The sequence below is a fragment of the Poecilia formosa genome, unplaced genomic scaffold (genome assembly GCF_000485575.1).
Source record: "Poecilia formosa unplaced genomic scaffold, Poecilia_formosa-5.1.2 Scaffold36, whole genome shotgun sequence".
NCBI classification, from domain to species: domain Eukaryota; kingdom Metazoa; phylum Chordata; class Actinopteri; order Cyprinodontiformes; family Poeciliidae; genus Poecilia; species Poecilia formosa.
The window spans coordinates 2,149,401-2,164,392 of NW_006799975.1; the positions used below are offsets into that span (position 1 = coordinate 2,149,401).

The 14,992-nt window shown below is 39.3% G+C and overlaps 1 protein-coding gene across 1 annotated transcript in view; it reads right to left on the reverse strand.

Annotated features, from left to right (window-relative positions):
- Positions 1-836: 836 nt before the first annotated feature.
- The window catches only part of spag1b (sperm associated antigen 1b), a 20,848-nt gene continuing 6,692 nt past the window's right edge, over positions 837-14,992 (reverse strand). The window contains exons 11-19 of the mRNA XM_016670622.1: positions 14,457-14,897; positions 9,252-9,351; positions 8,784-8,936; positions 7,382-7,539; positions 6,218-6,359; positions 4,615-4,741; positions 4,346-4,504; positions 3,125-3,448; positions 837-3,033 (exon numbers count right to left, since the gene is read on the reverse strand). Of these exons, the coding sequence (XP_016526108.1) occupies positions 2,905-3,033; positions 3,125-3,448; positions 4,346-4,504; positions 4,615-4,741; positions 6,218-6,359; positions 7,382-7,539; positions 8,784-8,936; positions 9,252-9,351; positions 14,457-14,897 (1,733 nt within the window). The 3' untranslated portion in view covers positions 837-2,904. The remainder of the gene's footprint in view (positions 3,034-3,124; positions 3,449-4,345; positions 4,505-4,614; positions 4,742-6,217; positions 6,360-7,381; positions 7,540-8,783; positions 8,937-9,251; positions 9,352-14,456; positions 14,898-14,992) is intronic.

Genomic DNA, 14,992 nt, shown 5'->3' on the forward strand with positions numbered 1-14,992 from the left:
TATATCTCGACACTGAACCGTTCCAGCTCTGAAATTGACCTTTACAACGCTAAGATCTACCGAGGGAGATGGTGCTCCACTGCTTTTTGTTCTGTAGCTTGAATCTCTCAAGTGTCTTTTAGTGCCAAGATAACTTTGAAATCTTGGGCAGAATTTAGCTCTGGAAAAGGTTTGAACCGATTTGATAATAAAAAAAAGGTCTCTGGAAGGCCGAAGCTGTAGATTTTGCTTAACCCTCCCGTAGTTTAAATCAGCGCTCAGGTAGAGTGGCAGATGTCACTGTCAGGTCAACTGGGAAGCCATTGGGGGCGTGGCCCGTAAATGTACATTGAAGGGGTAAAAAAAAAAATTCTGGTGCGCACGAGAATGTTTATTTTTTTCCTTCAAAGTCCATTTACAGGCCCAGTACTTTCCAAAACCACAAAAAAACCTTCGTTAAAGCGTACTTAAGGTCAGTGCGACCCCGCCTGGACAGCGAACAGCGGGTCCACTCGACCTGTCTTCAGACTGCGGGAGGGTAACATTACCCAGCGGTTCGGTCAGCTGACTGAAATTATACAAAGAAGTGAATTGTTTACTGTTTGAGCTGATTTCTGCTGGACGATGCTTTGGCCTCTCTGAGAGCTTTGATATCTTAACTCATGGTGCCTTCAGGAAGCTGCTCGTGTTCCTCTCCGTCGTCTTCTGGAGTCCAAACAGGAGCGAGGAGAACATCGTACTGACAGCGGAGTGTGTGTTTGCTAGAGGCGCGCCCGTTCACACTGAGGCGGAGTTTAACAAGACTTTTCAACAGCCTACCAAAGACAGCACTCAGGCTCTTGTTAGTTCTTTGACTCTTCAGCTGCCGACAGTAATGAGGACCTTTTTTTTTTTTTTAACACTGTGGGGATGAATGAAGACATATGACCCCGGTTCTCTCCCACACACACATACACACTGCTGTTTTTACATGTTCCACTAAAGCTACGCAAATAAGTAAGGCTCCAGGCACCTACACTGTTTCCTGTTCTGCTGACGCAGAGGTTGATGGGAATGTGAGTTTGTCTTGTGATTCGGGTTTGTTTTGCCAAAACGGTGCTGCTGAGCAGACTTGAAGTCGGTTTCTTCTTTTTTTTTCTTCTCCCAAACTGTTCTGTGGTCTGCACTGAGGCCGCTGAGCTGGCTCTGGTGAACCTCTACTAGCAGTGTGGTTTCGACCCAGGTCTGTTCTGGTTTGGTTCCATGGATAAAGCCTCATGGCTGCAGATCTCCCTTCATCAAAGCTAAGATTTTTCTGCTCATTCTTCCTCTTTTTCTTGGTTTTAACCAAAATAATTAATGTTTTGGTTGTAATTTGCACACCGGTGCCAGATGGAATCGATCGTTTGTGCAGAACGGGATAAGGAGTTTGTATATTTGTTTGGTAATTTGCTTTACTATATGCGTGTAAATGCATATCTACAAAAAATAAAATAAAAAAAATGTATATCAAATGTGTGTGTTTTTTGTGAAGCAAAATAACAAATATGTCAAGCATGGCATGAAAGACATTTTCTTTCTTTATTGAACAGGCCTCTGAATTCTGTACAGATGACATTTTTACTGAAACATATACAGCTAAAACTAGATTGTAGAGAACAAATGTAAAATATGGAATTATTGCCTCTCGCCCCTAGATCAGGTCCCTGAATTTAACTCTGTACATTCAGAAATGACTTTAAAACTGGGTCAGCTCTCAGTTTAGGATTATCAGAATGTTTCATTTTTATTCTTCTAGCATGTAAAAGAATGCAGATTTTAATTGTGGTCTAATTATATGTAAAATTGAGAACAAAAAAAATCTAGAGGCTGATGAATCAGCCCAGATTTCCTTAATTTTGGGTGATTTTTGAATTTTATCCGCTGGCCTTATCTAATCTACCTCCAAAGCTCTGGAAATCAGCTACTGACCCTCTTTGTTCTGTTGTGATAGAGGGCGCCACCCCACTGTTGCTTTTGCGACCTTTTGGACAAAAACATCGGTATCGGCCAAAATTGGAATCGAACAGAAAACTGCAATCGGTGCAAAAAAAAACAAAAACAAAAAAGCTTAATTTAAAAAAAAAAGAAAAAGAATCAAACTGGGAACTAAATCAAATATTTAGCTGAATCAAAACAATAGGCACGCTGCTTCACTCTAGCTTTCACGTCTTAGAGCTCATATGAAGGTGAATGCGGATCTTTGCCTCACCTGGCAGACTTTACTGACCCCAGCTTATATCAGTGGCAAGACTTAGTGATTCAATGCATCTTATTGCATAGTTGCTGTGAAACAGAATTAAACATGAACGTTTTTTTTTTCCGCTGAACAGCAATGAGCTTTGTTGTTTCTGTTTGTGTAGCGAGGTAACTTCAGTTGCTAACAGCCACAGTTTCCTTTAAGTAGCACTGAATACCTTCTCTAAACATGGCTGGTTAATAATGGCCTCTGATTTCAAAAACTTCATGGACCAAATAAACAAAGCTCTGTTCTGGGAACACGAGTTTCTGTTATGTAATCCCGGCTGACCGCAGAGGGTCGGCGGGGGGAGACCGCCCTGCTGTCTGACTCTCCACTCGACCGATCCCACATTGAGGCTGGAACACTTTTGTTAAGTTAAATGATCCAGATGTTCAGTTAAAGTGGTTTGTGCTGGTACATAAAATGTGCATAGCAAACTGTTCTGAACAAAAAAAAAAAAAAAAAAAGATATCTTAAGAATTATCCAAACGTAAGAGGACATTCAGAACTTGTCGGAGTCGATTAGATTTTCAATCAGTTCCTCGGTCTTTCTGTGGAAACATTGTGAGCTCAGTTCTGGTGTAGTCTGTTGCATAGAGCCCAGACTGGAGGAGCAGCAGCTCATGCAGCATGGAGGAGGAGGGGGGGAGGTGTAAGAAGGGGGGTCAGATGTATTTGTTGGCCAGATTCTGAACATCATCCTTGGTGAACTCTGCGCTCTCCACAGCTGAAAGACGCTCAAAGAGCTGAGTCACGTAGCGACGCTCATCCTTCTCCAGCATCATGAGAGCCACCTGCAGACACAGTTCAGCTGTTTACCTTCATTCATATACGAGTCATATTTTTAAAATATTCACCAACAAAACCATTTGAATCCCCTCTTACCCGGAACCTGTCAGCGGTGTGCAGCTGATCGAGGTGCCGGTACGCCAAGTCGGGCTTCTTTTCCAGTAAATGGGAGTCCAGTGCCTTCACGATGAAGCTGATGGTGTGTCCATCCAGCTGGTTGCTAAGATACTGGGGAAGCAGTTCTGGTTCCGTGGATGTCAGCAGTTTGGCGCAGGCTGCTGTGTTTCCACAGCAGCGCGATGCGTTCAAAGACTGACCAAATTCATAGGCGCTGCTGGGTTTGAGGTTGATGCTGATGTTGTCTCCTGTGCAGCTGCTCTCGGAGTTTGGAGCTTCCGTCATAACCTCCTCACCGTCGACCTGCAGTACGAGACGGACACACGTCTTAGAGCCATGTGAGTTATGGATGTGAAACCTCAGTAAACGTCTGAAAAATCACCCACTGGCTGACAGACCCACCCACCACGTCAGCTTCTACACATGTATGGTTGACTTAGCAACTATTGCTATATTTAGCAACGTTTACAATAAAAATAATAATAATAAAAAATAACAGAAAATCGGTGGTCGGCCAATAAACTTCAATCAGTGTGCCCGTAATGTGAATTCCAACCAGGACCACCTTGTTGTTTTTTGCTGATGTGTATCTTTACATCAGTGAAGGTTTATTTCACTGAATGAAACAGCTTCATATTCACACAGACTGATGTTCTGAGCATTTCTTTTCTGTTAATTGTAATGATTTTTCACATACAGCTAAATAAAACTTATTTTATTTAGTTTTATTAAATAAAATAAGTTTATTTAATAAACTTATTTTATTTTTTAAAAATAAAATAAGTTTATTTGATAAACTTATTTTATTTAGTTTTATTAAATAAAATAAGTTTATTTAATAAACTTAAAGTTTATTAAACTTTAAGTTTATTAGAGTTTAATAAACTTAATACACACTTTATTAAGTGTGTATTAAGTTTAATACACACTTAATAAAGTGTGTATTGAAGCCCACACGTTAATACAGAAGTGTGGGCTTTATGCAAAGCAATCTACTTCCTGGTAGAAAGTTATTATCAAAAGGTCCTTATAAGCTAACAAACGAGCCTCATTGGTTCACATATTCTAATTTATTAAAATGTATCTGTAACGTTTATAATATGGAAACTTGGGGCTCCAACCATATCATATCCTAAAAGAAAAATAAGGCTTTACATGTGAGCAGAGCGCAGACGGCCATGAAACAGAACAGAGACATACCTCTGTGATGGCGACGGTCTTCCTGGGTTTGTCCTGTGTGGCGCTGGACAGACTCTGTCTGAGCAGGACCGTGACCTCCTCCAGCTCCTTCTCAGCCTCCTGCACGTTGGGGTCCAGCTGCAACACTTCCTGCAGGTCCGAGCTACATGCCAGGTAATCCTGATGGGAGCGAACACACAAACTGGCTGTGGAATCATGCTGCGCCCCCATGTGCTGTCTTAAACGCTGGTCTTAATGAAGACAGAAGCGTGGTGTTTGTGTGTGCTGACCTGGAGGCCCTTGTTGGCCAGGGCACGTCTAAAGAAGGCCTTCTTGTTGTCCGGCTCCAGCTCCAGCGCTGCGTCGCAGTCCTGCTTGGCCTCACCGAACCGCTGCAGCTTTAGGTAGCACAGAGCTCTGGAATTGCACCAACAACCTGTCAGTTCTGCTCACCAGCCGCTCGGCTTGATAAACGAATTCCTATCATTTGAATTTGATAACATGCTCCATGTTCGGTCATTGTCAGATCACGGATTAAACAGTAAAATATTGTTCTGTGACCTAGCTCTGCTATCTGGCTTTATAAATGAGTTTTCTTCTGGTTGCTTGCACTTTTATTTATAAGTACCAGAATAAAGATGGTCGGAAACAAAACTCCTCCGTGTTTATCACGAGATCCCAATAAAACACAGTTATGTTTGGGGTTGTAAAGTTTAAGGAGTGTGAATACTTTTTAAAGTCACAGTAGAAAGAGGATTACTTTCAACTAGAGTTTTCTACAAATTTAATAAGTTAAATTTAAGACATTTTTATCTTTAGAATTTTAGACATTTAAGACAGAAAATAATCCTTATGTAGGGCTGCAGCTAACGGTTATTTTAGCAATCGATTAATCGGATTTTAATTTGAACATCATCATGAAAAGCTAAGCCCAGTGTACGGCCAATCTGTTGATCATTTTATGAATGAACTGATTAATAATTGGATGCCAAAGGTGTTCAATAGGAGATTTTGTTTTATGGAGTTTGAAGTGGGTGAAGCTAAAACTACAGCACTTGAGGAATTTTAGGTAGAACAAGATTTACAAGATTTTTTTGTTTATCTGCAATGCAGAACATATGTATCTTTTGTACAGTTTCCACTTAATTACTGCTCTAAAAAGGCAGTAATTCGGGAAATGGCCTTTTTCCCCCTGAAAATTAGTAAAGAAAAACAAAAAGAAAGAAAGGAGAAAGAAAGAAAAAAACTGACAGAAAATCTAGGCATATTTAACCCTCCTACTGTCTTAAGAGACATTTAGACCCCACAAGTGTTTAACTCTGTGCGCGGTCCAGCAGGGTTGATTCTGTGTGCGCCTAAACGAGCCTTTTTTTTTGTAGTTTCGGAAACTGCAGTCTTAGCGCGACGCTCAGGTGAAGCGTGGCAGATGTCGCAGTCGGTCAATGGGGAAACTCGTAGCGCAGGTCAGACCGCACACACGTTAAAAAGCTTGCGAGATTCAATTGACCACGTCTCTTAAGATCATAGGAGGGTTAAATATTGAAAAAAAAGGGACAAGAATACATTAAATAATCTCTTGTCTCTAAATACATTTGCCAGTTACTCCTCAGCAGCTACCTTTAGGTGACCTTGGGCATCTGTTCTGGTCTGGCTGTACTACAGAAAAGCTATTTTTACAGCAGAGTTCATGACACGTGCGAACAGAATCACACAGCGGGAGATTTTTCATCCCAACAGCAGTTTCCTTTCTTCATTCTCAGCAGTGAGCCGAAAACAGAAAGAACACAGCGGCAGGCAGGCAGGCAGGCAGGCAGACAGACAGACAGACAGACAGACAGACAGACAGACAGACAGACAGAGAGAGAGAGAGAGAGAGATACTGAGTTATCTAACCTGTTGGTGTAGATAGCACACTCCTTTGGCTTTAGCTTAAGGCATTCTGCGTACTTCCCCAGAGCTTCCTGGTACTGACCCTTCTTCACAAAATCATTCCCTTCTTGCTTCAAAGCTGTAAAACGGACTTCTGCTCTCCTTTCTACAACACAGAATAAAGAGGTGATTACTTAACATTGATTATTGATTATTCCTGTGCGGACCACTTCCATTTGCCTCTCTTTTGCCGTCATAAATCCAGCTGGCAGGACGTTTTAATTGGCCTCCTTTTCACGAGCCAGTGTTGTGCAGCTGGGGGTTTAATGCTGTAGAGGAATGCTGAGCTGGCCGGACACATGGCATGAGAGAGAAAGTCAGCAATCAGTCACAGTGTGAACTACAGGCTAATCAATCTGCTGCAGAGCATCATCAGGGAGGGAAAAGTGTGCCAGCAGCTCTTTTCTTTATTAAAGTGTATTATTAGCAGCTGGAGCAAAGACTGGGGATGGAGGAAAGCGCCTGGTCAGCACAAGGAGGTGACAAATGTAATATGGCTTCTAAAATGTAATATGGCTTCTAAATGCCTCTTGTGACAAACACAAAAAATTCTGGTACAAAATCCCAGTCCAGTCGAGCCACTTGCTAGTAGGCCTGACATCATAACTAATTCTGCTAGACGATAAATTGTCCCAGTAATTATCGTGATAATCGATAATGTTGTTTTGAGAGTTCACTCTCTCAAAGAGAAATTTAATTTTTTTAAAAGAACTCCTAACAGTGGAATTGGAATATATTTTAAATGTCCAAAATAAAACAAGCAAAAACAATGAATAAAAAGGAAGCAAAAGTGACAAACAAACAAAACCATAAATAAAATGAACCCTCTCTGTAAAGAACATTGCTTTTCACAAAATATTAATTATCAGAATGGAACTAAAAATAAAATAAAAAATCCCCCAAAATAAGAATTTGTAGAGGAAAAAAAAATCAACAACTAGTTCATTTGTAAAAACACACAACTATATCTGATTGCCTTTTAGAATAATTCATGTAAAAAAAATTACATTCTTAAACTGGTCAGGCGCTGTAAAATGTAGCAAATTTCTTGATATTAAAACACATAGTGGTTTGTTCTACAAGTCCAGGTCCGTTTTCATCAGTGGAGGGTGAATGTTTTCAACAGACCTGCGTCTCTGGAGGCTTTTTCTGCTCGAGCCTGCAGGACCTGCTGGCTGGGGGGGTCTTCTCGTCGGTGCTGCTGGGCGGACAGGGGAACCAGGGGAATGTCTGGGAGCTTCTCTCTCCACTCTGGGCCGTCCTGCTCGATCAGCAACCGGGTGATTCTGGTGAGACAAAAAACAGAGCAGGTTTGTAGAGAGCTAAAAAAAAAAAAAAAACTTTTTGTATATTACACTTTCTGAATCCAAAAATGCTACAGTAATTCCTTCTTTTTTATTTTGCTGTTGTAGACGAATCAAATAAAGGGGTTAAAATTTGGTGAAAAGACACAGAAGCAAAAAGAAAATGTGTGAAAATATCATACAAAGTCAATGTCTATTTTCAGAAACGGAGAAGTAAAGGAAGAAATAAAAAGGGGAAAATACTGAAATAATTCTACTGTAATCTAAAACTGAAAGACAAACATTTCTCCTCCTTGACGTTTTAAACCAGCCACTTTTAGCTTTGAGTAAAGCTCTGCAAACTTTAACCATATAAGAATTTTTAAAATCATCAATTTCCTAAGATAATGTGCTGACTCTTTTTTTTTTCCTATTTATTTATTTACCTAAATCATATTTTGGCAATAATAAGGGGGTGATCTTTTTGCCAATGCTTCTTTTGGCTAAAAATGCAATTATTTTGAGAAGGTGTCAAAATGACCTCTAATATATTTTCAGAAAAGCTGTTCATTTGTAACCTTCACTGTTTAAATGATGGTGACGTGATGATCAAACTTCCTACATTTAGTTTATTCAATATGGGAATTTTTTTTAACTTGAGCAACTTGAGTAACTTCCCTTGACCTGATGAGTGACTATAAGTGTTTGTATTGCATAACACAGAAGCACATGTACTTTAGCAGCCATATTTAGCCTTTAGCTAAAGTAAATCTCTAAGTGACTAAAAAAGTCTCAGGACATGTAACAGTTTAAGTTCTAAAAATAGACAAAGACAGTTTTTACTGTCATTCAACTGCACATTTAAATTCTACAGATTGATATAGCTCCACTAATAATAAAAGAAACAAATAAAAATAAAAATATATCAATATAAATATATACAGTAAAATGATTAACTGAAGTTCAGTAGTGACTCATTGGGGTGAAAAGCAGTGGGCTCACTACACAACCCTGAGGGCAGCCAGTGGTAAGGAAGACGGCACTTGAGTTATATTTGCCAACCCTAACATAGTGGAGTCTATAAACATATAAATAAACAGATAAAGAAGTAAAATCAAGGTTTTCAGTAGGCTTCAGCCAGAAACTAACGACTATAAAGAATCAGCTGAAATGTGAAGAACTGTGAACTGAATGCGTTCAGTTTGCCCTGCTTCAGTGCAGCCGGTCTGAACGGTGGGAGCTAACACCTGTTGACGCTGTCATGTGCCGCCTGCACGCTGATGTCGATCTGCAGGACGGTCTTGTAATCCACGTAGGCCTTCCTGTAGCGCTCCAGCGTCTCGTAAGCCATGGCCCGGCGCAGGAGGGGCTTGAGGGAGAACGGCTGGAGCTCCAGGGCTCTAGTTAGTATAAATAGACATAATTAGATGAGGACAAAGGATCAAGGCCCCTGTGATACATGCAAGACGAGAAGATTGTGTTTCTGTATCTACAGTTCATGTTTACATGCTATTTTAGATGTCTGTTACTTAATACACGACATATTAGTATGGTTTTTGTAACCCCATCCCTCTGCAGGGACATTAAGTGTTTTAGGGTGTGTTAATGGGAGGGAACCTCAGTGATGGTTCAACACGCCTTGGCTAAATGACTGGGATCGGCTACTGTAGCTTGTCTGCCATCATGCTGGATTAGGAGTGAGCCATGGATCTCACCTGGTGCAGTCCTGTATGCAGTCCTGACTGTTGCCATCTTTCAGGTAGCACGCCGCTCTGTTGGAATACAGAATACACAGATCCTCAGGACTATCCATCCCTGCATGGAGAGAAACCAGTTTCAGATTTCAGATGAACTTTATGCTGGTAAATTAATAAGACTACAACAAAAAAAGAAAACAAAATAAAATGCTATTTTACAAACAAATAATTTACCAAAAAAGAAGGATTAGGCAGAAGACAAGGCTTATACTTCCCTACTCAGATACCTACAGTAATGGAGCTTATGTACTTGTCCATATAAATACATAAATAAATACACATATTTATATTTAAATAGGCATGTATATACATATTTCACACAAATATAGTGTAACACAATACATATATACATCTACGTAACAGTGTGAGCTTTTATGATTATACATTTTAAGGCTCTTAAAGCTCACTAAAAAGCACATAATTTAATATTATTCAATTCCTTCCAGTTTCATGTTGATAACTGAACCGCAGCCAGACGTTACTTTACTCTTTAGCATGTTCAAATATTAACAAACCTTGTAAATTATGTTTACTCTTTCTTAACTTAAATCATTTATGATTTCCTAAAGGAAGACTTTTGTTCATCGCTTTACACCTTAAAATTTTAAAGTATAAAGGTTTATTAGGTGGTTCCCTATAATCTATTACAGACAACAGCAGGAGGCACAGACGTACCTCTCAGCTGCAGTGACGACAGCTTTTAAAAGATTTGCATGTCATGAATTACAATGTTCAAATATCAGTTTATTGCACCAGCATGAAGTATTTTAGAAACATGACAGTAGCTACTTTCACTTCCTCCTCAGTGTTTTGAACGTGTACATGTTGAAATAAAGGGTTCCTTGGCTGATCAAATAGAAACATTTTAGTTTCATTCTATAATATCCATCCTTATGTACACTTATAACTTAAGCTTAATGCATGTCTGTCCCTGGATTTTAACAGTTTTATTTTAAATCTGGAGTCTTTGATCCTTAAGCTTCACAAGTTTGAATTTATACACATTTACGTTTTTTCCTCACTGTGAAGTTAAATCAGATCAAACTTTTCTTGTGTTAGCTTATTTAGAATGACCAAAATTATGTCTGTTTGTCAGAAAATTTAGTGAGAACATTTTGTTTTAGAAATTTTTTGTAACTTTCCTCAAATTCAAAGGTTTTACATTATTTTGGTCAGTATCAGAGATAACTGTCTTTCAAAATGTATGACTTGGGTCAAAACCTTTTGGGCTTCCTTCCACTTTTTGCTATGCTGCTGTATGACTGGCAGCTAAACAGGCCCTTTGCATCATGCTACCAAGATCCGCAATTTTAGAACAACAAGAAAAAGCTTCTGTATTTCAATTAAAGGTGTAAAGTTATGGAACAAGTTACATGAAGATTTAAAACAAAGCAATAGTTTAATACAATTCAAAAGAAAATACAAGGAGGTAATTTTCAATAGATACACATATGGGTGACAGAAAGCAATAAGGTGTGTATTGCAGATAACAACTTGGTGTAAGGGTTTAGAAAGACAAACCAGCATAAAATGGGAAAATGTATAGGTAAATATTAGTAACTGTTACTTCTGACTGCCACTTTGACTTTGATTTTTTTAATGACAGTAGGACTCTAAAGTTTCAAGTGTTTAGGGGGTAGGAGTTTATAAGTTCTCACTTCTTCCTACCCCATTTTGAGCATGATATGTTAACTGAAACAAAAAATCTGTATTTTCTCTTCTTTTTTATGCACTTCTTGTTACTGTGCACTATTTTATTTTTATATTTGTATCATGTTCGAATAAAATTTCATTTCATTTCATTTCATGCTACCACCACCATTTAGTCAAGTAACCTTTTGTAAAGTAATACTTCTAAGAGTAGTTTTACTGCACTGTACTTTTTACTTTTACTTGAGTTATGTTATAATCAAGTATCGCTGCTCTTAGTCGAGTAAAATGTCTGGACACTCTACCTACTGTGACTTACTTTGCTGAAAGAAGAAAAAAACGGTTTTTAACCCAAACTGCATGAGATACAAACACACACCTGCAATTAATGTTGAAGTGAGACTTCTTGTTCATACACAAACTTTGTTGCTGTAATACTATTTTCTACCTGCTGTACCTGTTGTGCCATTTGACGATTAAAAAGAAACCACAAAGAACACATATTGTCCCTGAAAGAACTCTACCATACTTTAAATTTATATGACCTACTGTAGTATTGGTGACATACGTTTTATATGGAAATAAAAAGGATTCCTTCTGTCTACATGTATTATTATGCCACTTATTTGAATTCTTTGTTTTTTCATTTCAGTCTTTAGAATTCTAAAATTTTGCACAAAAACATATATTTTTATCTTTCTGACTACATAATTTAAAAATATTAAGATGGTCAGTTACTCAGTACTTGCCAACCCTTTTTTTTAAATAAAATATTGTACTTTATTTCTTAGTTACCTTTACTTGAGTAGCTCTATGTTGTTTTTTTCCCTCTAGGTTTATTGGCTCTAGTGATCTTTATTTGATAGTGAATTGACAGGAAAGTGGGTAATGAGAGAAGGGGGAAGACATGCAGCAAAGGTCACGAAGCTGGGAATTGAACCTGTGACAGCTGCGTTGAGGACTAAGGCTTCCATATGTAGGTTGTGCTTAACCCCTGGGCCACCACAGCACCCCAGAGTAGTTCTATGTTTACCTGAGTACATGTTTTGGTAATCTACTCACCTCTGCATTGGAAAAACACAGAATCTCACTACATATTTTGGTCTAGTTTCTAGTGCAAATATCTTAATACACTTGAAATAAGACAGAACTGACTTGCAAGTAACGTTTGAGCAAACTATAGGAACTTGTTTTAAGTCGATCATTACTTAATATTGATGAAAAAGCACTAGTTCCACTGGCAAATTATTTCACTGATAACATGGGGAAAATGTCTTGTTATAAATGAAAAAAAATCAGCCAGTGGAACTGTGTCTTTACAATACATGTTGATTTAAAACTGCCTTAATAGTAGAAGTGTTCACTTTGAGCCTTCTTCCCTCCTGTGCTGTTCTTGGATATTGTAATCCATTTCCTTTCATCTGAGGGGGACAGTTTGGGCTAGGTGGCTGGAAAATTGATACAATTTGGTGTTTTAAATTGGATCCAAAGACAATTTGGGATCACTGTCACTGGGACAGTGATCCCAAAGACAGATTCAAACTGGGTTTGGAAAGGGTAAAGCAGAGAGGGGAAAGACATGCAGCAAATGGCTCGAGATCAGGAATTGAAACCAGGACAAACACCTAGTCAAAGTCTTTGGACATGGTGCACATGCTCTACAAACTGAACTACCCAGAAAACTAGTTTTAGGTTTTTTATAAATAAACTTTTGAAAATGAGTGCAGTTATTCTATAAAATATTTAAAATAACTGCTAAAACCTGCACCTGTTTTTAGCCAGAGTTATTAAGAATCAATGTGGAAGGTCTTTGGTAAAAGTGCCACTTAAGTACTGAGTAGACCAGATAGTCAATCATTTAATGGCTAAAAATTACCTAATCAGGAAAACCAAAATATAAAGTAATGTGGAAATGTTTATATTTAATGGTCAAAAATGACAATAACTCATATATACAACAAAATTACAAAATAGCAAAATCAGGCAAAAGCAGTTTTTCTCTAAATCAATTTCTTTCTATATAAAACTTACAAAACTATAACAAAAACTGCAGGTGTGAATTTCATTCAAGGAAGAGGAGCGATACTTCAAAAATAAAAGTACTGGCAGCTCAACAAAGTAAAAAGTACAGCGTAGTAAAAGAACTCCTTGTAAAAGTACATTTTGTCCAACATGTTACTCATGTAAATGTGACTAGTTACTACCCAACTCTGTCTACAACCTTCTAAAGTTAATTTAACCAAATATCAGTGGAAGTTTGAGAGCCTATATTCATAATCTGACCATGTGTTCTAAAATTCACAAACATTATTTGGCTTAACGTTCTTATAACACTGTTAAAAGAAAGAAAAACAATTTTAAAGTTAAGTATAAAAAAACATACCATGCCATTTATCCCCATGATGACCATGTCAATGCTTCACTAACACGGCAACATTTCTCTCTTGGTTCTCCACTGATCGAGGTGATGCTCATTATTAAACCACGTGTAGGCCTCTATTAACCAGCCAACATGTGCTACATTTCCTATTTTTATCGTTTTGGTTTACATTTGTGTCACAGAGTTACGGAAATGAGTCTGAGTGTTATGGCCGGAGCAACATGCTTCTGTTGCACTAAATAGCAGCAGCTTAGCATGCCAGCTCTTCAAATCAAATCAGATTACAGATAACGACGCAGCATGGCAGAGGTGACGTCTCAGCAAACGCTTTCTGCTAATGTAACAGTAGAGACTGTTTACATTATGAGACATATTTATGTTCTGATACACTCATATGAAATGTTTATTGCACTTATTATCATATTCTGTGTACAACTGTGGGGCTCCCTATAGAAGCCTACACATGCACAGAAATCACAAGCTCTCTCTCTCCATTGACTGTTCAGGCTTTCACTTCCTGTAAAAAAAATACAGCTCTCGTCCAACTCGTTCTATTTCACAGTGAGTGGTTAGTGGTCATGTGACTTGGACAGAGCAAAGCTGAGAGGCTTAGCCCAGGCTAAAACAGAAACGCTGTCCCTCCACTCCACAGCAGCCTAACTGTGACGCAGTGTTCAGGACACAGAGTCATTAAACGCACTGCCAGATCATGTCATGGCTGTTTCAGGACAGTTCTTAGGCTGCAGTGGCCACTGCTCTGTGAGCTGACTTACTTCGGACAAACTGAAACTGACCTTTCCCAGTCAAATAATGTAATTCAGAAGATTCTAGAGATCAAAACAGAAGCGCAGTAATGGCTGACAGCTTATGACCTTTGATATGCAACTAGAGCGGTCAGCCAAAGTCTCACAGCTACTGATAATTAAAACACGCAGAGATCTGCTCAGCCGGCTCTAGGCACGGGTGTGCTGGTGAGGAAACACTAGTTGGTTAGATTCTGACTCACTAGTTTCTTGTCAGTACCTGTCTATTGCCCTGCTGTGGCCGCTTTGATCCGTAAAGTTTACTTCTCAAGACACTTCCAGACTTACCTGGTGCCTTAGAGTCTGACAATGTCAACAGCGAGGACTCACCTGAATCTGTGTAGCCCTGGATGGCTTGTGAGTATTTCTCCAAAGCATCAGCAAACTGTCCGTTTTTAAACAGCAGGTTCCCTTCATTCTTTAGCCGAGAAAGGTGTGGGGGGAGGGCTCCGCATGGGGTGTCCAGATTGACAGTTTCCTTTGCTTTTTCCCCACCTGTAGTCCCCTTATCGCCCTGCGCTGAAGCGGTCGATCCCCTCTTGCTTGATCCGTTGGCCACCTTCTCCTTTGACTCCTCTGGGACTTTGTACTTATCCGAGGTGCCCCCTTTGCCCCTCCAGGGTCCATGATGCGAGTTGCTGGTGTCAGTGTGCGGACCCCCGTCCCCTCTACTGTGGGGCTTTTTTTGAGCGTTTCCCATGTCTCCCCTTTCGGCAGGAGCAGCAGAGCTCTCCTCCCCTCCCACAGGCTGGCTGGGTTGAACCGGACAAGCTAGAAGTTAGACAGAGGGAGATAGAGAGAGAGAGAGACAAAGAGAGAGAGAGAGAGAGAAAGAGAGAGAGAGAGAGAGACACACACCCACAGGA